The sequence below is a fragment of the Numida meleagris genome, chromosome 2 (assembly GCF_002078875.1).
Source record: "Numida meleagris isolate 19003 breed g44 Domestic line chromosome 2, NumMel1.0, whole genome shotgun sequence".
NCBI lineage: Eukaryota > Metazoa > Chordata > Aves > Galliformes > Numididae > Numida > Numida meleagris.
Window position 1 is genome coordinate 147,010,830 of NC_034410.1, and position 21,231 is coordinate 147,032,060.

At 50.5% G+C, this 21,231-nt stretch overlaps 2 protein-coding genes across 6 annotated transcripts in view; both read left to right on the forward strand.

The window, feature by feature from the left end:
* Positions 1–21,231, forward strand: part of ARHGAP39 (Rho GTPase activating protein 39) — an 80,867-nt gene that overhangs the window by 8,822 nt on the left and 50,814 nt on the right. The window contains exons 1-3 of one of the 5 annotated variants that reach the window (XM_021387502.1): positions 7,544–9,276; positions 9,432–9,650; positions 10,792–11,949. The exons of the other annotated variants lie outside the window; for them this stretch is intronic. Of the exons in view, the coding sequence (XP_021243177.1) occupies positions 11,882–11,949 (68 nt within the window). The 5' untranslated portion in view covers positions 7,544–9,276; positions 9,432–9,650; positions 10,792–11,881. Of the gene's footprint in view, positions 1–7,543; positions 9,277–9,431; positions 9,651–10,791; positions 11,950–21,231 lie in introns of those variants that run through there. 5 annotated transcript variants of the gene reach the window in all.
* Positions 18–7,510, forward strand: LOC110393962. Its single transcript, XM_021387506.1, has 2 exons — positions 18–1,855; positions 5,310–7,510. Exon 1 carries the CDS (start codon positions 356–358, stop codon positions 1,256–1,258), a length of 903 nt encoding a protein of 300 aa, XP_021243181.1. The 5' UTR covers positions 18–355; the 3' UTR covers positions 1,259–1,855; positions 5,310–7,510.

Genomic DNA, 21,231 nt, shown 5'->3' on the forward strand with positions numbered 1-21,231 from the left:
CAGCAGGATTTGGGCAAAGTCAGCACAGAGGAGGCTGCGTGCTCAGCGCCCATTCCCTGCTTTGCATCTGCTCGGCTGAGCACGACCTCTGCTGCAGCGTGACCTCTGTCTGCTACTTGCTGCTCAGCATTGTGAGTCGGGATCACGTTTCAGCCCTCGCTTCCCATGGCAGCCTGCGCTGCTCCGGGGATTGCGAGCTTTATTTTAGAAATTCTGAGGTTTTTTTTTTTTTCTTCCGATTTTCCTTTTCGAGACCAAGGTCTGGCTGAGCACATCTCGGTGCTCACTCTCCAGGCGGTGCTTCCTTGACCTCACATTTTCCCCAGAACCCTTCCCTAAAACTGTCTGACCCTGCATGGAGCTCGCTCTGGGGGATGGGGACAGCCATGTCTCGGTATCCTGGGCTGCCTCCAGAATTGAAATTAGAGTCCTGGGATCGATGGAGCATGGGGCTGTGGGGTGCAGGCTCCACGTTGCAGAGCTCCGGTTTGGGTTTGTTGCATGGGATGCTTCCAGCCGGGGCTCAATGCATGGCGGGGATGCTCCTCTTGGGTGGGAATCTCCCGGTTTGGGGTTGCTGTGTGTCAGTCGAGCTCTGGTTCGGTGGGAGGCTCCCAGGCAGGGCTCGTTGTGTGGTGGGAGACTCCCATTTTGGATTCCTTGGTGGGGAGGCTCCCAGCTTGCAGTCGGTAGCATGGTGGGGGGGCTCCCAGTTGGGGTTTGTTGTGCGTCAGTCAAGATCTCATTTGGTGGGAGGCTCCCAGCTGGGATTCATTGCATGGTTGGGAGCTCCCATTTGGGGTTCCTTGGCGAGGACACTCCCAGTTTGAGTTTGTTGTGCAGTGGTCAAGCTCCCAGTATGGGGCTCTGTGTGGCAGGGATGCTCCCAGTTGGTGGGAGGCTCCCAGTTTGGCCTCGTTGTGTGGTGGGAAGCTCCCATTTTGGGTCCCTGACTGGGTTTTGGGGTCTGACACCAAGGTGTGGTCTCCTGGGTGGGCGTTTTGAGGACCCGTGCAGCTCGGATCAGGTGCTCCTACGGGAGTGTGGCTTGGTAAAATTGGCAGTAGGGTTCCAAAAGCAGAAAGGAAACAAAGAACTTCCTCTGCATTTCAGTCAAAATAATTCCCATTGCTCCCCAGCACTGCGCAGCACTCCCGTCCGCGCTTTCACCTTCTGTGCCATTTTTGAGAGATGCTGTTGGAGCTGTCAGAGCTCCCAGCAGCGCTGCTGTAAAGCTGTAAGGAGAAATTGCAAATGAACACATCAATGCAGCTCCCGTTCCGAAGCCCTTTCTTTTCCCCTCCTCGCTGTGCATCTCTCCCATCTCCCTCATGTCACCTTGAGTCCTCTGCATGGGGCGGTGTGGTGGGTCAGCTGTGGGGAAGGTGGAGCGCGTGTGTTCCAAAATACCCCGATACAAAATAAATCCCATTCACAGGACAGCTTGGTGCATTTTCTGCCACCAGATTTGTTTTCTTTTTAGCAGGGAGCTCTCTAGGTTTTTTTGTTCGAGGTAAGAAACGTGCCTGGGACTTCAAAGAAGGGCCTCTGCAGTCATTATTTTTTCTGTCAAAGCAGAGCTTGCCAAAGCAACGCGCCTTCCTCCTGCAGCTGGAAGGGGAAGCAGGAGCAGGAACAGGTCCTGCAAGAGCGTGCATGGAGTGTGGTGATTAAACCACCGGACTGAGACAGCACAATGCCTGTCCTCAGCAAAATCGGAGCATTCCAGGGATCCAACAGCTTTCTGGCTGGAGCTTTTGTCCTAAGAGCGAATGAGTTCTTGGCAAATCCCTACACCTCTGCATCACTTCTGCTCCATGTCACCCCTGTGGGTTGTCTTCCAAGTGGAGGCAAGGTAATCAGTGATACAGGATGTGAGAGCGATGGCCTCAAGCTGTGCCAAGGGAGGTTCGGGTTGGATGTTAGGAAACATTTCTTCTCTGAAAGAGTGGTCAGGGACCGGAACAGGCTGCCCAGGGAGGTGGTGGAGTCACTGTCCCTGGAGGAGTTCAAGAACCGTGGAGATGTGGCACTGAGGGATGTGGTTGGTGGGCATGGTGCGGTGGGGTGGGGTTGGACTCAGTGGACTTGAGGTCTTCTCCTACATTAATAACTCTATGGTTCTATTTAGAGATGTGGTGGGATGGGTTGGGGTGGGACTTGGGGATCTTGGAGGTCTCCTCCAACCTTAACGATTCTGTTATTCTGCAGCTCCCACCAAAAGCAACTCTCCATTCATCTTAATTTCAACAAGAGGCTCATCCCCACGCCCCCAGCTTGTCAGCTGTGGAGGGGATGCTCCAACCCGCAGCCTTATTCCAGCCTCGTTGTTGGAAAGCAGGCTCGGCGTGCAGGAGGAACAGGTCGGGCAGCACAGCCCTCTGTTGTCTGATGCTTCAGATCTGATCCAGATTTGTGAGCTGTGGGTTAGATGAATTTCATGTGGCTGTAACCATTTGAATCCTGAGATGCCTGTTTAGCAATGGGAAGAATATAAAAATCTGTAGATAGACTTTCTGGATGCTCTTGGCATCTGTCTCTCCATCTGCACTTAGAGCATGGGGATGATGCAGCTGAAAACATGCTTGCAGATAACGCCGTGTAAATTTTCCCCTCTGTGGAGTGCAAATATCTGCAAGACTTTAAACTAAGGGAGCAAGCAGCCTTTTTTGGGGTGCAATTTTTGTGGGATTTCCTCTATCTCAAGCAAGTCTACACTGCAGGTGTCCTGGGGGCCCCTCCTTGAGCAGGGGTTGGTCTGGATGGACCAGGAGGAGCCTCCAGCCCCCACTGTGGTGGCTGAGCGTGGACCTTTGGCTCCACATCCCCCTGGCAGGAACGCGGCTGTCACATCACTGCTTTCATCTCAGCTCCACTCATTCATCTCAATGCTACATGGCTGCTGGGATCCTGCCTAGCAGCAGAAGCTTTTTTTAACAAAATGCTGTCGTAGCTCCGGAGTATTTTTTTTTTTTTTCCTGTGATTCTTTCAGCGTATTGACAACTTGAAGTGCTGACCTGCAGGTCTCTGTCTGGGCCCAAGACTTCTCCTGACGTGATGAGAGGCTCCTTGGGTGCCTTCAGCTCAAGGATTTCGCCCTGAAATGTAGAATGTTGGGGGCGGTATTTGGAGAGTATTTGTTCCAGATCAGTCTGCACTGATTGTTTTACAAATAGGGATCAAATAGCATTTAGCCCGAGGCATGTAAGGTGAGAAGCTGTCTGGCAATCTGTGGGTTGAAATTACTGAGAGAGGTGTCCATAGCTGGTTAAGATAGCTGGTAGGTCCTTGTGCTCCCCGGTGCGTTTGCATGGCTGTGGTATACAGCTGGCTCTGGTTGCAGTGAATTCGTAGAATCTGTGGGATTGGAGAAGACCTCCACAATCATCAAGTCCAACTGTTGACCCATACCCACCACACCTGCTTGTAGGGTCACAGAATTACTAAGGTTGGAGAAGACCTCCAATATCATCGAGTCCAATGGTTGACCCATCCCTGCCATGCCCACTAAACCACTGTAATATTGTGGTAGTGTTGTTAAGACCCTAAAAAACAGAACTGCAGAAGACCTCATCCTGAGATCTGATGCTCAGGTGTGAGCTGAGGAGGTCAAGGAGCTGTATTAGGATCCTTTGTCCCAAGGTGGAGCAAAGGGTTCCCAGCCCACTGTGCTTCTTGGCTGTGTTGGGAGCACATGAACTTAAATGCCTTTGAAGTGGATATCTCCTAATGGTTTCAGTATCTTAAATATCTCTAAGCATCCTTTATTTTTTTCATTCCCTAAGTGATCTATCTTAATCCTACAGTTTGCTGGAATCTAATTGCTATGGTCTTCTGCGAGCACGGGCTCTCAGAGGATCTTTGGCCTGGAGCTATCAGAGTGTGGCTGCCTCCTGAAGGCTGTCCTTATGAGAGCAAGGGATGGATCCAGGAGGCTGTGGGTCTGTGATGGGACACCAGTTAGCAGCTGTAATGCAGTTACGGACAAAATAACTCAGCTGTAATGCAGTTATGGGTAAGATAACGCACTCCATAGCATTCAAAAGCGAATTCATGGTGTTCCATACTGTTACGTACCCCACACATCACAGTGGGAACCTTCTTGCCATGAAGGTGTGTAGTTGGGTGCTGCAAGGCAAGACCCAATTAACTACAGATCGATGGCAGTCAATTACAAACAGTGCTCTGGGCCCGGGTTACAGAACTCTTAAGGCCTTTTTTTTTTTTTTTTTTTTTTTTTGAGCTCATTTTTTGGTGCCGCCTTCTGACTTTGCTTATGGCTACACGAAACCTCAAGGCTGTTTTGACTTGAGCTATGTCCTCAGTCAGTGACCCATCTGCTTTGGGGTCACGTCATCATCTTTTCCTTCTAATGTGTCCCTGGGAGGCATTTAGATTGGGAATAGAAAGGCACAGATGCCCAAGAGGGCTACAGAAGGAACAGGGGTCAGTGAGCAGAATCAGTAAGGTTGGAGGAGACCTCCGACATCCCCAAGTCCAACCCCAGCCCATCACCACCATGTCCCTAAATAGAACCACAGAATTATTAAGGTTGGAGGAGATCTCCAAGATCCTCCAAGTCCAACCCCAGCCCATCGCCACCACATCCCTAAACATAACCATAAGATCACTAAGGTTGGATTAGACCTCAAGACCATCAAGTCCAACCCATTCCCACTGTGTCCTGAATCCATGTCCCTGAGTACATCTCCACAACCGTTGACCACCTTCAGAGACTGTGACTCCACCACCTCCTTGGGTGACCTGTTTCAGTGCCTGTCTGACTGACTTTGGGAGAAATTTTCCCTAATATCCAAGCTGGCACAACATGAGGGGGTTCCCTAGGGTAAGGGGTGAGCAATAAATGGCTGAAACCCTACCACAAATACGTGGGCACTGAGTTGTAGGGAGGAGGCAGAGTGTCAAGAAGGCACACCATGTAGAAATGAAGGGGAAGACAGGATGGCTGCAGTGTTAATAGAGCGGGACGTAAAGTAGCAAGAAGAAAAATGGATGTGAAGGAGGGAGAGGATGCTCCAGGCTACGCGTCAGGTCGGTGCGTCGGGAGAGGGCCGTGGAGGGGTGTTGATAGTGATGAGGAGTGAAGGGAGTGCAGGCTTGGGGAGCACAGCAGAGTTCAGAGGGGTGGCAATGTATGTGGTCGGCGTTTGCCTTCCATGCATTGCCTTTAGTGAAGCTCATTTGGGTGCAGCGGTGGAAATGGAGAATGCAAAACCTGGCGTAGGGAGAATGTGATTATTCTCATCCTTGCGTGTTGGGTTTTTTTGTTTTGTTTTTTGTTTTTTAGCCATTCTTGTTCTGGAAAGCCATGCAGTCTGGAATGCCTCCAAGGCACTGGGTTTGGCAGTGCAGAAGTGGGTGAGTTCAGGAGTTCCTGCCCTGGGGATGTGCTGCAGGGTGGCGTGGAGCGACACACAGCTCTGTCCCATTTGTTCCCCTTTTTCAGCCTTGACTGAAGCGTTTGCGAGGATGAACGAGGATGGGGTGAAATAAAGGGCTGTGATTGCAAAGGGGATTTTTTTTTTGAAGGTTGAGTATCTCTGTTGCTTTAGAAGAGCCATCGGACCGTTGCCAAAGCGAGATGAATCAAACCTGAATGGACAAAGCAGAGCTCATTGCTGAGAGCTGGTGTTGGGCTCTGTTTGGTGCCTTGCTGCAGATTCTGATCGATATGAGCGGGTAAAACAAAGCTCCCAGTGTTTCTCTACACCACTTTCTTCCTTACTCTGTTCTCCTGAAAGGGATACGGTGCCTGTCAGAGTGAGCTGCGGAGACGCTCGGAGGATTTTTGGCTGGGGAGGATAATGAGGTCTTAATGCAATGATCCATTGATAGAGGAGATGAAAAAGTAGGAAGAACTTGAGTTAAAAATCCAAGCGTGGCAGTGCGCAGGAGCAGCAATGCTGACATGGAAGCTCTTGTTCACCTTTTCCCAGCCCTCCTTTCATTCTGCAGCTGGGTGGTACGATGGAGGGCTGCTCACGTGAGAGAAGGGGTGGGGAGGGCTCTGAGGAGCCTCTACTTAAACATACAAAGATAATTGGTGCTTTAGATGTCTTTGCGTGCTTTCCAGAGCCCAGAGCTTAGAAATTTAATAGATTTCCAATGGGTGCGAAGACGTGCTCGGGGTGTCCAGGTAGCTGCATCTCCTAGAGTCAGGTAGATGTTCAGAGTAGATTCTTCCAACTGGGCCTCCCGGTTTTGTGTGCTTCAGTTGGTGCCCCCGCTCTGAGATGACTGTTCGCAAATCTTTTCTCCATTTAAAAAGAAGGATAAGCTTCCAACTGCTCTGTTTGGAGCAGATTTCAGCACCCAACTCCTGAACTCTCACGTCGGAGGAGGGAGAAAGAAGAATAATTGAGAATATCGAATATTCCATAAGCCACAGCCCAGGAAAAAATTCCTAATGTGGCAGTAATAAAGTTTGGGGTTTAGAGCTCGCTATTGATTTGTCATTAAAAGCTGTCGTGCTCTGTGCCCATCGCACAGGGAGGGGCGAAAGGAAATGCTCCATGGATAGATTTCTGAGGACACGCAGGGTGCACTTGGAATAACGACCCGGCCACGGCAGAGTTGCGCTTTGGCTGTTAATGGTGTGTGAGTTTTAGTTCTACTTCAAGTCACTGGAAGGCTTAATTTTTCCTGTTTTGATTGCAAAGGGAGAAATGGGGAAGCGCCGGGATTTCATCCGGGCCTCTGCTTTGGGGGGCAGCTGAGCGGTGCCCTACCTGTGCCCCACTCGAGAGCCCAGCCTTGTTTATAGGGGATTGAGCACGTTTTGGTCATTGCCTTTTGGAGTGACTGCGGTCTCCTTCCAGCTGCCAGCAGCTCATGTCTGGGGAGGTAGATGGAGCCAAGCGGGCGTGCTGGGCACAGCCATTGCTGATACCGCCTGCAGTGGAGGTATTGCTTAGGGCTGTCTTGATGGCATGCTTGACTTGTGTTCAATGTTTGTGGTGGTTTGTGCTCCTTGTTTGCTGTTTGTCGCCTCAGCCAGCTGCAACAGCCATTTCTCAAGGTTGAGGGTGGAACCATTAAGGTTGGCAAAGACCCCGAAGATTGTCAAGTCCATCTGTCAAGCTGCGGCTGGGCTGCTGGGGATTTGCCTTTGGGCTTTTCAATGCGCTGTGCCATCCAACAAGCTCAGCCTGAGCTGCTTCTCCCATTTCCTAGAGTCACTGAATCATACTTGAACAATGATTGGCAACCAGCTTGTGGCAATGGGGATGGAACTGGATGATCTTCAAGGTCCCTTCCAACCCAAGACATTCTTTGATTCTGTGCTTTCCATGCTCTTTGGCACAAGTATTTGGGCTTATGGCATCTCACTTGTGATGGTGCTGAGGATTTGTGCTAGGATGAAAGGTAACAGCCTCAAGTTGTGCCAGGGGAGGGTCAGGTTGGATATTAGGAAAAAAATGTCCAAAAGAGGGGTGAGGCATTGGCACGGGCTGCCCAAGGGCGGTGGTGGAGTCCCCATCCATGGAGGTGTTCAAGAACTGTGGCACTGGTGGTTGGTGGGCATGGTGGGATGGGCTGGTGTTGGACTTGGGGATCTTGGAGGTCTTCTCCAACCGCAATGGGATTACAGACAAAATGCTGTTTTCCTCTTTCTGGGCACACGTGTGGAGTTCAGCAGTGGGCGGTGGGCCTGGAACAAGCTCCCCAGGGCCATGGGCATGGCCCCGAGGGTTTGGGTTTTGAGTGGTCCGGTGTGGAGCCAGAAGCCGGACTCCATGGCCCTTGTTGGGTCTCTTCCAACTCAATTGTGTCAACAGGCACACTTTGTGGGTTTCCTTTCCCAAAAGGAAAGTCTCACCACCCAACGTGCAGCATTCCCTGAAGCCACCGGGAGTGACTCCTCGTCGATTCGCATCGATTTTGGACAGCGTTAAAGCCCAGCTCTCCCTTCAGGTGTTGCTGCTTCTGTTCCTGGCTCCTCACCAGATTTAGGTTCTTTGGGCACAGCCAAGCTCTCTCCCTCCTGCAGATGTTCACCTCCTGCTGGCACCGAGGGCAAGTTGTGCTCGGCGTCCGATCGGGCTGTGGCTGCTGCTGACGGAGGGCAGATAACAAGATTTGCTGCAAACTGAGCACGCGGTTTAACTCGTAGCCCTATTTGCAGCGATCTGCTCATCCAGGTGTCTTAAAATAAGTGGGTGAAGGGGTGGAGGATCTCCTCTGCAGGTGGAACAAGGCTGGAATGCAGACAGCGCAGCGCTGGGGCATTGCGACTGTATCACGGCTTCAAAGGGGTTCTGCTGGGTCTTTGCCAGAGGGGCCCTTCAGATCTACAGAGCTGTTCCCTTTTCCTTTGATGGCTGGCTGGCAGCGCCAATTTCTCATTGTATTGTGTTTCTCAGCAGCTCGCTCTTTGATTGCCTCCGCGTCAGATCCACGGCCTCGCCAGGATCTCTGAGCCGAAACCTTGGCAGAGCCAGCACGAGCGGACTGCTGGTTTCTCTGTGTGCTTTCCTATGAACTTTTCTGTACTCTAAACTATCAACTTGTCTTTCTCTGGGATGTACCCAGGGTTCAGGCTGCGCAAATCCTGTGCTTCTGCTGGTGGACAGTTCCTCTTTCTGCTGCACTGCGTGCAGAGAGCACTTGGGTATTGAGTTGCGAGCGTCGGGACAGGCCAAGCAAGTTCTGAAGGCAGTGTCTCATTAAATCCCTCCAGCTCCAGAAAGCGTCCCGACCCAGTCCCGTACCCTGCAAAGCAACGAGATTTCCCTCAGATGCCTCTGAGCGGTGTCTCGGTGCTGATGTGGGTAACTTTCCTGCACAGTGCTGTTGCTTGGGGGCTCCGATTAGTGAGCACATTGTAGTCTGCAGTCCGTGCCTTACCGTGCTGCCTTGCTTGGGTTCAAGGCTTTATAATTGAAAATCCCCTCATTTTCTCTGCCCCATTTTCCCTGGCGTTGCGGGGAGGACATGGGTAGAAGAGAAAATCTCTCTCTCCCACGGGGACAGAAGTCTGATTTGCTCACGTCAAGCATCTCTCTATAATCAGACCTTCCCGGCTCTTTGTTCTGCTGCTTGTTACGGGCAAGGGATGCTGCTGGGAATTGCCGAGTACTCGTACAAAGAGCGGGGAAGGTCTGAATGGGAAGGCAGCAGGGTTTTGTGGCGGCTTGTTCTTTCCCCCTGCACACAACGTGGGAGTGGAGACGTGGATCACTTGCCAGTCCTACGTAGCAAAAAACGGATTGCCAGCCCTCGTTGGCCGCGTTCTACCAAAATTGCTGTAGCAGGTAACAATTTTCTATACTTTCATACCAGAATGACAGTGTAGAAAGTGAATCATTCTTGTCATGCTAATTTCCCAGGTTTTTTAGCCCGCGTGACTGCTTCTCCCCAGCTTTGTTCTCCTCCAGAGCGGCTGAGCTCGGCCCTCTGCTTCTTCCAGCCTTTGTTTCAGGGCAGCAGTGTTTGGGAACGCCTGGGAAATTGGGGCAGGAATGACTACACCGTGGTGTCAACCTGTTGGCTTCAGGGAGGAACTCCTAACGTGGAGTGGCGGTGGAGGAAATGGGCTGCAGAGCAGGAACCTGGCCATTGGCTTTGCTGCGGAGGAGCTCGCCGCTGCCCAGAGTGCTGAAAATCTTTAATATTTCAAGTCTTTTAGGTAATATCTGAAATATTCTCTGTGATTCTGGAGTGGATTGTTATGAGACCAGAGGCACTCCATCCTCTGGATCAACCCGTTCTTCCAAGAACCAACTTCATGCTGCTGGTGCTGGCTTCCGTTTCCGATCCATGGGTCCAACTTCGCTGCTCTGATAAGCTTTAAATAGCGTCGTAGCCTTGCTTAAAAATCTGCTTAGAGTCCTCCAGGCTCAACCTATTTAAATACTCCTCTTGCAAAATGCAGCTCCTGACCGGACTGGTGCTGCAGGTATGCCAATGACTGTTGGCTGCCCCGCAGCTCCCTCCTGGCCGTCTCTAGCTAACCGCAAATCCCAAGGCTTTGAGTCAGCTCCTCCTCTCTGCTGGCTCCAAGTCCTCCTCCCCCCATACCTCCTCTTGGCTTGGCTTCCCCACTTGCCAGCACAGCAATCATTACCTGCTCTGGCACCGAAAGAATAGCGATTAATCATAGCGACAGCTACGCGGTGTCTTCCGGGGCACCTGTTATTAACTGGTGTAAGGCTGCCTTGCTGGAACAGCAGACCTGAGCTGTGTTCGCAGGTTAAAACTTCCTTTCTTTCTGTCCTCGCAGTCTGCTGTTAACCCCAGCTTTGCCGTTTTTGTGTTGAGCTGTTACCTTGTGTGTGACTTAATCCTGGATCCTGGCCATCGTGTTCCTGTGGGGTAGGCCTGGATGTGTCTGTTGGGATGCCTTCATTCTACGACCAAAGGCTTGGCAGAGAGGGGAGCAGTGATAAGACAAGGGGGAGGGCTGTAAGCTAAAAGAGGGGAAATTTGGGTTAGATGTAAGAAAGGCATACTTCACACTGAGGGTGGTGAGGCCCTGGTGCAGAGCTGTGCTTGCCCCGTCCCTAGTGTTGCTCCAGGCCCAGCTGGATGGGACTCTGAGTACTGTCAATGGGAGATACCTCTGCCCGTGGGGTTGGGGCTGGGTGGGCTTCAAGGTCCCTTCCAGTCCTACGATTCTGTGACAGCTGTCAGAAGGTTCTTTAAGTCAAGTCCACATCCTCCCATGGTGCAACGAGCCCAGCGGGTTGCTTACCCAAGCGTTCTCCTTTGGTATCCTCTTTCCTTGGAAGGTTTGCACTTAGTTCTCCCTATCCATCACCTCCCACCAGGTCCACCACTGATGTTGGCTTGCTGCCTGCAGAGCTGTGGACCTTCCTCTTGAATGTCAGCACTCCCTTAACAAACAACCCCCCTCTACACTCGTGGGTATGTTTATTTCCCTAGAAACTTGGCTCAGACGTTAGGGGTCCCACCAGTGATGCAGTTTTCTTAACTTGTTCCCGCTGCTGGGCTGCGTCTCCCCAAAGGCCGTGCTCTGCTGTGCTTCCTTCTCTCATCTTCTTGCCCTTCCTGGGTTGAAAACGCAACATTTCCCTCAACTTAAGCTGAACCCTCTTAAAAATCAAGATTTGCTGCAGATTCAGTGGCCACGGGAGGCCTGAGAAGCATTGTGGGCATCCTGGTGGGATTTGCAGAAGACTTCCCATTGCCTCTTTGTGCCTCTGTTTCTCACTTCTGTTCCATTTCTGCTCTCTTGCATCTTAGCACCTTTGGCTTCTTCCTTTTCAACTCTTGCTTAAGAGCTGCTCAGCTGCCTCCTTCCCCAGGAGGAGAGGCTCGGGGCACTGGCAGAAACAAACAAACAACAAAAAGAAGCAAGAGCAGACAACCAACCAACCAATAAGAAGAGAAGAAAATCCCTCCTGGCAGCTTTTCTGCAGCTCTTCCTGATGCTCTTGGATGGCTTCTTTCCTTGTGCCCAAGTTGCTTTTCCTCCTCTTCTCTGTTTTTTTTTTTTGTTATTTTTTTTCCAGCGCTGAGCTCCTGCTACATGCACACATTTTGCTGTTTTTTTTTTCCCTTCTTCCTCCCACCCCCGTTGTTCTCTCTGCTTCTATTCTTTCCCGGATCCTTTAGCGAAAAGATGTTTTCATGCTTCAGAACCTCATGGAGCCTTTGATACAGGGCACACACGGGCAAATTTCCATCTTCTTCGTACTGCTGGTGCCCCATTGTGTCTTTCAGGTGAGAGATCTCTGCTGGCAGCCGATCCCTGGGAAAAACAACGTTAATTTCTGCCAGTTTTAGGGCAAGCTGTTGGACTGATGCGAGCTGAAATGAAGGTCCTGGGTGTGGGGTTTGGGAGAACAGAGTGAAAACACAAGGACATCCTCAGATTTTCATTGGAGCTGCAGCAGAATGGTCCTCGGTTGTGTGAAATGTGATGAAATCCTGATGGAATCCTGGAGGGATGTAACGTCGGCATGGTGCGGAGCCTTCACTGGGGCTGTTTTTGGGGCTCCCTGTGGTTGTGCATCCTGAGGGCTTCCAAATCTCATAAAACCAGAACTTCTCCATGTTTTTCTCTGCTGTTGCGTCCACGGTCTCGTTTTGTTGACCCTGCATTCAGAGGTCGTTGCTGAGTATTTAGTAGATGGCTGCAGACAGCTCCTATCCATGGCCATCCACTGCATTTGTCTCAGGGCAAAACACAGCTTGCATCCCTCCCTAGAAGGATTTGCCCTTGGAAAGGTGTTTTGAGGAGCAGGTTGGAGCAGAATTGTGTAACCCAGCTCCCCGTATAATAGTGGGATCTGAGGTTTTATTATGGGGAAGGGACGGCTCCGTGCAATGAGATGGGAATGGCACGGCAGCTGACTGCCTGGGAACTGGAATAAGCAGGATGGGGTAGGAGGAGGGAGTTTGATGTGGTAGGAAACAAATAGTGGTTGGCGTGGAGCTGCTTGGAGATCTGGAGATTGGAGGAACTTAAACCAGGTTCTTGCACCACGTTTGAGATGAATTCTCAGTTTGGTATGTTGGTGGACAGCATTGTTTTGTCCTGTTGATGAGCTCCATGTCGTTTTTTGGAGAGTCTCCAGTGCAACTGCAAGCTGGGAGGAGAGGAATCATAGAATCATGGAACCGTGGAATGGGTTGGGTTGGGAGGACCTTAAAGATCTGAAGCCATGGAATGTTTGGGTTGGGAGGACCTTAAAGATCACGAAACTGTGGAATGTTTGGGTTGGGAGGACCTTAAAGATCATGAAGCCATGGAATGGTTGGGCTCGGAGGACCTTAAAGATCATGAAACCATGGAATGTTTGGGCTGGGAGGACCTTAAAGAGGATAGAATCATGGAACTGTTGTGTTGGAAGGGACCTTAAAGATTATGGAATCATGGAATGGGCTAGGTTGGAAGGACCTTAAAGACTGTAGAACCATGGAATGGTTGGGTTGGAAGGGACTCCGAAGCCTGTCCAATTCCAACCCCGTGGGCAGGGTCAGCTCCCATTGGCCAAGTGCCCAAACCCCATCCAGCCTGGCCTTGAGCACCTCCAGGGTTGGCATGCTCACAGCTTCTTTGGGCAACCTGTTCTAGTGCTTCACCACCCTCATGGTGAAGAATTTCCTCCTAACCCCTGACCTCAATTTCCCCTCTTGTAGCTTAAAAGCATTCCCCGTGTCCTGTCGCTATCAGAGTGTACAAAAAGTTGATCTCCATTTTTTTTGTCTAAGCCCCATCGTTCTGACCTAGTGCAGGAGGTGACCTTGGGCGTTGCTGGGGGCCACGCATGGGGAGGTGACATCCCTCAATGACAGCTGCAGCAGAGCTTGGAGCAAAGCCCGCTCTGTGATCCTGGTGCACAGGTACGTTAGAAAGTTAATCATGGATGCAAAGGAGCGTGCTGGCTACTGGCAATTAAGTGCTGCTAACGATGACATTCCTCATTCCCTCCCTGGTGATTGCAGAGGGATGCTCCCAGTGCAGCCCCCTCGTGCCGCAGCCATTTCATGAGCATCTTCCAACACAGTCAGGCAGCAATAAAAAATAAAAAATTAAATGCATATCTTAAGGAGACAGATTGCTGCCTTCATCTGTCTCCTTGATTAGCTGCCAGAGCTGCATGTGTTACAGTAACTCCATTCTTTTCAGTGCGTTCCTCCCCTATCTCACTATCTGCTACTGAAATCCCATTCTGATGATGGATTTTTGGGCATCTAGAAAGCCACGCTGGCTCAACCTTTGAGAACCTTGCAGCGCTCAGGCCCCAAGGTGACCTGCAAAGCCAGCTTTGCTGCGGTGCTCTTCACCAAAGTCTGAATTTTCAGTGTCTTTTTCAGAGGTTTCTAAGCAACTCCCTGCAATCTTGTTTGTTTGGACTTGGCAGGGCCCCAGCATCCTGTCTCCTTGGGTTGCCACCAGCTTCAGGAAGCTGCCTGCTGCCTTGGCTTGGAGGGAGGTGTCTTCACAGTGCAAGTTTCTGAGTGCTTACAGTGAATGTGGTCATTTGGCACACTGCTTGCCCTTCCTTCCTTCTAGCCTGCTGCAGATTGGAAAAATTCCTTCTCTGAAAGTGTGGCCAGGCTTTGGCGCAGGCCGCCCAGTCACCGTCCCTGGAGGTGCTCAGGCCACGTGGAGATGTGGCTCTTGGGGACATGGTTAGCGGGCATGGTGGGGATGGGTTGGGGTTGGACTCAGGGTCTTGGAAGTCTTTTCCAACCCTAATGCTGCAGTGAGTGGACATGGTGGGGTGGGGTTGATGGTTGGACTTGATCTTGGAGGTTTTTTCCAACCTTAATGGTTTTGTGATTCTAAGGTGGAAGAGCAAAACTCGTGGACTGGATGGCATTTTGTTGGCTGCTTCTTTGGGGATTAATTTTCATATAAAAGTGAAGTTGTTTCACGGGCTTTCCTACTATTACATGGAGACTGAATACATCTCAAACTGCATGTAATAATGTCTTAATTCACATGTGTATGACTCTTGGAAAGGTGACCCAGTCTGTGAAGTCAGGCAGTGTTGGTTTTCCACCTGTAGGCAGGGACCGTAGGAACTCATCCGCCGTTCAGAAAGACCTCTTGTGTAACACTGAAAATGAGATGAGAATTTATGCCATTGAGAGCGTGTACTTCAGTCTTCGCTGGTTCTGAGCTCTGTTTCTTGAGCAATCTTTGCAAGTCCCCACGACCAAGCTCTCTCACGACCCACGTGTGCCCAGCAAAGTGGAGCAAACCCTGGTAGACACCTGAGATCTTGATGATATTAAACTGTTTCTAGTAACTGTCCTCATCCTGGCACGTGAGCTGACTCTCAATATGTAGCTATCCTGGCACGTGCTGAGGGCAGCATGCTTTCTAGCTAACGTTGAAGGTGGGTAGGTAACGTTTCCTTGGCTTGGACAAGCAAGTGTCCATTTGGTTGGAAGTTTGGGGCAAGAGATCTCGGTGGTCTGAGCCTTTCTTGAACCAGTAAAGGTGGCCCTGGATGGAAGGGAGGTTGTTCAGCTCTCCTAATGCAAAGCCAGTACGTTCCTGGAGAGGATTAAAATTGCTCTTCAGCAATCTGTAATCATCTGTCGCGTTTGTTTGCTGCGGTGTCATGAGCTGTAGGGGTCTGGTAGAGCGAGGAGCAACGGAGCTGGTTCAGAGCCATCCTGCAGGGACCAGGGCAGGAAGGGGGGTGGTGGCTTACGGGAGCAGTCCTCTTCCTTCCCCCATTTATTGACCATGGGAAATGGGTCTTAGAATGGAGCAAAGTCTCTTCTGAGGGTACTGAGTCGTAGAATCATGGAACATCCCAATTGGGAAAGGAACTTTTTGATCCTACACCAATGGGAAGTGCCCTCTTTGTGTCCGGTGCAGAGCCAAATCTATATCTATTTTTATTAAACAGAATTAGCAGGCTAATGCCCTAATTAAGCAGGGTTTACCATAATCTGTGCTCTCAGTCGGTGGAGCCGCAGCGTCCCTCCTTCCAGACTGATCCCTTCTCCCCTCCCTTTTTCGGGAGGTTTTGTAATCGGGCTTTTGCAACGCCACTTTGTGAAGCACTTCTGTCTCCTCCTGACTCAGAGTTCGCTTGCAGCCCTTCCCTCCCGGGGGGGAGACAAGGGAAAGGGCCGGTGCAATCTGGTGCCGTCATCTTCTGTTGATTTCTACATGAATACATCTTCAGGATTTCGCTTTGGCTTTTCTGGGACACGGAATCCATGAATGCAAGCTTGAACATTTTCACCGCTCTCCCACGCTTTCCCAGCACGAACCACACGAGTGGGTTTGCTGCCCTTGCCAACCTTTGTGGGATGAATGTCGCCTTTATGGTGCTGCCTTTCCTCCCCATGATGTACATCACTCGGCTTAACCATTGCTGGGCAGCAGAGCGGTGCTGCGAGGGCTGGATGGCTCAGTGGGAAGACCCAACACCCAATGCTTCAGCGCTGAGCTTCGGTGGGAGCCCGGCCTCTACAAAACAAACTTGAGAACAGTTGCTTTGGAGGCATCAAGAGTATGACACTGCTCTTGTAACGCGGCTTTAATTCTTTGTGAGTGTAGGAGCGTCTCATTTTTCAGAGGTTCAGTCATGCTTGGAGGAATTTATGTCTCCAGAATAATAATGATTAAAAAAAGAAATAGTCCAACATGTCTTGGACAGAAGGGCGAGCTGTACGGAGCGCGTTGCAGGAGGAGCTGAGTGATGAGAGGACGGCGAACACATTGTCCCAGGCATGGGAAGGAAGGAAGGAGGCTCAAGCTCCAACGCTGAGCGCGTGAATCACTCGGGGCTCTGTCCCTTGTGAGTAATGCTGTGAATCCGTGGCTCTCACAGGAATGCTCCCCCAGCCCACCCGCACCAAACCGCATCTCTGAGCTGCGCCTCGGGCCGGCTGAGCTGAAGCGTTGACGTCCCCTGGGCGCTTGCTAAAAATACGAGCGTGCTTCCGTGCGTGCGGTGTTGGCACAGTTCGGCTCTTGTCTCTGGCGTCACGGTTCTGCCAGGAGCCAAGGGGGCACACTTGTCTGAGGAAAGGATTTGTCACCCGCGAGCTGTCGTGGTGCCGTGACCCTGTGTGCTGGGGGTGAGTGCTGTAGGCTGCAGATTTCCTCTGTGGTCGCCGACGACATCAGAGGGGATGGGAATTATCATTGTCAGACAACCCAATGGAATAAAGCTGTCGGGACCACAGGGAGAAGGAGTTATAAGCCATAATAGTGCACATCCACCTTTTCTGGAAGACACCTGAAACCCAAACCATGGGTTTGGTTGTTCCTCTGGTGCAAGCAGAGCACGTGGAGCTGACGTGTCAGCAGCTGGCGCAGCTCTGCATGCACCTGCAGCCAGCTCGGCCCGAATGTTCTCCCCTTTGCCCAGTGCTTGGCATGCGAGTGGCTTTTCCTTCTGACTTCCACGAATGGCAGCATTGGGCCGAAGGGATGGGGCAGCACCAGAGGATGTGGGTGCCTTGCAGGGCTGGTGGTGGAGGGATGGGCTTTGAGCACAACACAGCTGGGTTTGGGCTCCAGTATTCCTGGTCTGAACTGAAGTGGGTGAGGAGGAGGAGACGGAAGGCGCACCTGGGATGTTTGATTCCTTGTGTTCCGGCTGTTAGATGCAAAAGGTGAAGTGGAGATCAGAAGCAAAGAGGGATGTTTGGCGGAGGCAGCTGTGCTCCCTGAGAGCCTTGCGGCACTCTGGGAGGCACTGAAGGAAGGCTGAAATCTGCAGCTCCAATGTTAGCTGTGATCTCGCTCGACTGAGCATTTGCCGCGCATCTCGAGCAAAATGAAAGCTTTGAAATCTCCCGGAGGAGAGGCACGGAGGCAGCGAGGCCGGAGGGCGCGGAAACGGCAACTTGTGAGCCCCCGAGGCATCGCCTCACCCCATCAGTGTGGGGCCACGAGGGAACAAGAGGGCCATTGTGGGGCCAGTGCTCAGCCAGATGTTTCCAGCCACCTCGACAATGGCCCTTTTCATTTCCTGCGCCTGAAATCAGATTGATATTGCTCCGAAATGAGGGAGGCGGGTGGTGGTGGCTGCAGCCCTGGGTAGGAGCCTGGTTGGTACAGTGAATGTCCCATGAGAGCAGGGGTGGCGGTGGAGACTGTGTTGAGCTGGGAAGAGGGAATAAATACCCCACGTCTGTCTGAAGTGCGTGGCAGGGGCTGGCAGGGGGGGCAGCTCGCTCCAACTTCACTTAGCCTTGCTGGCCCTGGGGAAAACGCGACATAGGTTGGATTCCTGAGACCCTCAGATGCCAGGATTCGTCTCAAATGTTTGGTACGTACCAAGTCTGTCTTTGGATTAGCATAGCACAAATCACTGAGTTTGCTCCAGCGTTTGGATTTTTGTAGCCTGTTCCATTTCTTAAGTTTTCTCCAAATTTTGTTGTTTTCTGCCCATTTAAGAGGGTTCCATGTTACAGCGGTGTGTTCTCCCCCCCTCCCCCGCCCCCGCAGACCAACCCCACTCACCTGTGAAGCTTTGGGGCTGCTTTGAGCTGAACGTGTTGGTTGCAAAGCCACGTTATCCCCATCTGTGTTGCTCATCAGTGGGGAAACCAATGGAAGGTGCTCTCAGGACGTTTGGAGAGGACTCAACTTCTGGGGTGCGTGAAGTCTTGAGACTCCTCTGGTCCAACTGGTTTGGACCTGATGTGCTGCAGAAGTCCTGGCCAGCCTAAGTCATTCTGTGACCTTACCTGTTCTGTGTTCTGGGAATTGCCCAGTGCATCTTGTCCTTTGGTTGGTGAGCTACTGGAGACCCTTCTAGGAGGGTGCAGGAGAATGATTGAGGGTGTTAAGAGGCCCTGAAAGGGCTACAGCTCTTCCACTTACAAAGAAGTTGGGTGCTGGGGGCGGGGGGGGGAGGAATATGATGTTGGAGGATATAATCTGGATGTGCCATGCCAGTCCAGCACACAACCACATGCTCAGATTCCTGCCTTCTGCTTCTCGGTCTTGTTTCTTGCTTCCATTCCTATGGGGTACCTGAGTTAATGGTTTCCAGAACAGGTTGCAAGCCAGAAAGGTGCTTGGGTTGGATTGTGTTGGGTTGGGAAGGCACTCAGTGCTACAACAAATACAGATGAACCTGAGGGCTGTGCTGCTGCTTCTCTATGCAGAGGTGTTCAGAGGGTCCATTTCTTATGCTACAGTTTCTTACTGGTAAATGAAACAGCATTTGTGAGGGATTTTTTTCCATTATTTGCCCTTCCTAGGCGAGTCATAAATGTGTCAGCTGATGGTGTTTAAGATTGTCTTGTGGTCTCTTCATGTGTATCTGGAGCCAGCTTGTCCTCCATTGGTTCCCATTGAGTAGCCTGAGGGCAATATCTAAGAATCATAGAATATCCCAAGTTGGAAGGGACCCATGAGGATCGTTGAATCTGTCTCCTAAGCAGTGAGATGAGCTCTGCGGCGTCCGGTGTTGAGCTGGCTTCACTCCTTCCTTTATGGATGGGATGGTGCTGGGTGTCTGCTGAGGGGGAAATGTGAGTGCAGTGCTCACCTCATGCAATTCCCCTTTAAATGGGAAAGTATCGTAGAATCATAGAATGGCCTGGGCTGAAAAGGACCTCAAAGATCATCTAGTTTCAACTCCCCTGCTGAGTGTAGGGTTGTAAGTAATACTCTTCATTACTGTCTCAGGGAACTGCTGCACGACTTCCTATGGCTAATCGCAAGATAAAGTGATCTCTAATCTCGTCGGTAAAATCGAATGCCGTTGAGGTGAGACAAAATAATTGCAAACCCATAGAAAGTGAAGTTACCTTTAAAATAAGGAAATTATTTATGCTGTGTTTGGTTGTTGAGGAGGAACAACAGAATTAATGGATCTGGGATTTAGAAATAGACTTATAATTGTCCAGATGTAGAATTGTAGGAACATAGAACATGTTGAATTGGAATTAACCTCAAAGGTCATAGAGCCATAGGATGATTGGGCTGGGAGGGTTCCTAAAGATCATAGTGCTATGGGGTGGTTGAATTGGAAAGGTCCTTAAAGATCATAGAGCCATAGGATAGGTTGGAATGGTCCTTAAAGGTCACAGAGCTGTGGAATGGTTGGGTTGGAAGGGTCCTTAAAGATGATAGAGCCATGGGATGGTTGGGTTGGAAGGCACCTTAAAGATTATCCAGTTCCAACCCCCAATCTTCTCATCTTACCCGATTCTTTTATTTTTCAACATAAAAACTGCCCAAACAAACAACAAAAGACCTCATTGGCAAGATCTAAATTTGGTTCCCATCGTATTTTCACAGTCATACAAGGACTCTTTTCCATTTTTGAGCCCCAGATGTCATCTCGTTGGCTGTACCGTGGTTCAAGATCATTGTCCAATACCAATTGCTATGAATTGCTCAGGAGGAGGTCGGGGAGAGGAGAAGCTGAGTGCAGAGATGAAAAGAACAGCACTGCGGAGGGCTGGCTTGCTTTTCCTCTTGCAAGGATGGAAATGCTGCAGCACCAAAATAACAATCGCTTAGGAATGTAATGTCCAGGGTGAGTTTAAGTTCACAGTAAGTGTTGGTGCAGAGCTCGGATCTGATTATTTCAGTTTTGCTGCTGAGTTCAAGCCCCATTTCCTGTTAATTCCTTGGAGACCTTTTGCCATTCCTGGCATTGGGGTGGGGTGGGAGAAGCATTTGTGGATTCCTGGCGTGAAACAGAGGTAAACAGCAGCATCCCAAGCCAAAACAGAGGGAAGCGTGCCTAAAAGAGGTTTTCTTTTGAGCCTAAATAAGCCTAAACAGTACGTCGTCTTGCAGGCTCCTGGAATTATCAATAATTAGAACACTTAATGTTGTTCAGTTAGAAAAAACCTGCAAAGATCATCAAGTCCAGCTCCAGTTTAGGTCTTTCAATGTATTTTTGGCTTTAAAGATCATCCAGTCGTAGAATATCGCAAGTTGGATGGCATTGTCGAGTCCAGCTCCTGATACAACTCATATTTTAGGCTTGAGGAGGGATTTCCTGCCCTGAAGCACGTGGTCTCGCCTCTGGTGTATTTGTTGATCAAAAAGAGAGGTGAGGCTTTGGAGGAATAACAGAACATCAAAGACATTGCTACTGGATAGCGAGATGGGTCTTTAGTGGTTGGAACTGATTTACGGCAGGATGGGGGCTTGTCAAAAATACCTAAAATTCAGGTGGAGATTGGTTTTAAAACAGAAGAAAGCATGCTCACGTGTCATAAAAGGTAATTCCTGTGTCCACATCTGGAGTGTAAAGGGATCGAGAAGTGCTCAGAAGCACTGGCTCGGCTGTGCTCGTTACATATGACCTTTGCAGCTCATAAAAGTCTCTTCTCTTTGTATAGAGAATTTCTGCGATGACCTTTGCTTTGCCGGAGTCGCGAGCCCGGATGGGTGATAAGAGAGCTCAGCCCTCTATGGCTGACATCTCTCATCTGGGCTGATGTTTGACTTTTAAATAACAGCCTGGAAAGAGGGAAAGTGGTTCCAAGCGAATGCTTGTTCCCAAAGGATGGGGCTGTGTGTCATCTCTGCTTGGGTACGTTGTGGGAGTCACTGCCTACTTCAAGATGCAGAAAACCTTTGGGTCCTGCGGGTAACTGCTGAAAATCTGGTCTGAGGTGCAGAAATCCAAGTGGTGGAAATCCATTTCCAGCTTAGTGCTCTCGGTAATTAAATTTGAAGGCTCATGCTGAACTCTAGGGAGTCCCAAAATATTCTGGGTATCGAGGATCGCTTGAGTAGAGGACTTGGTTGTCTCATCAGGTGCAATATCTTAGTTTGAGGTGAT

Bases quoted from the DNA above. Each gene is read 5' to 3' on its own strand.
- LOC110393962 (XM_021387506.1), top strand. From the start codon at position 356: ATGGAGCTCGCTCTGGGGGATGGGGACAGCCATGTCTCGGTATCCTGG.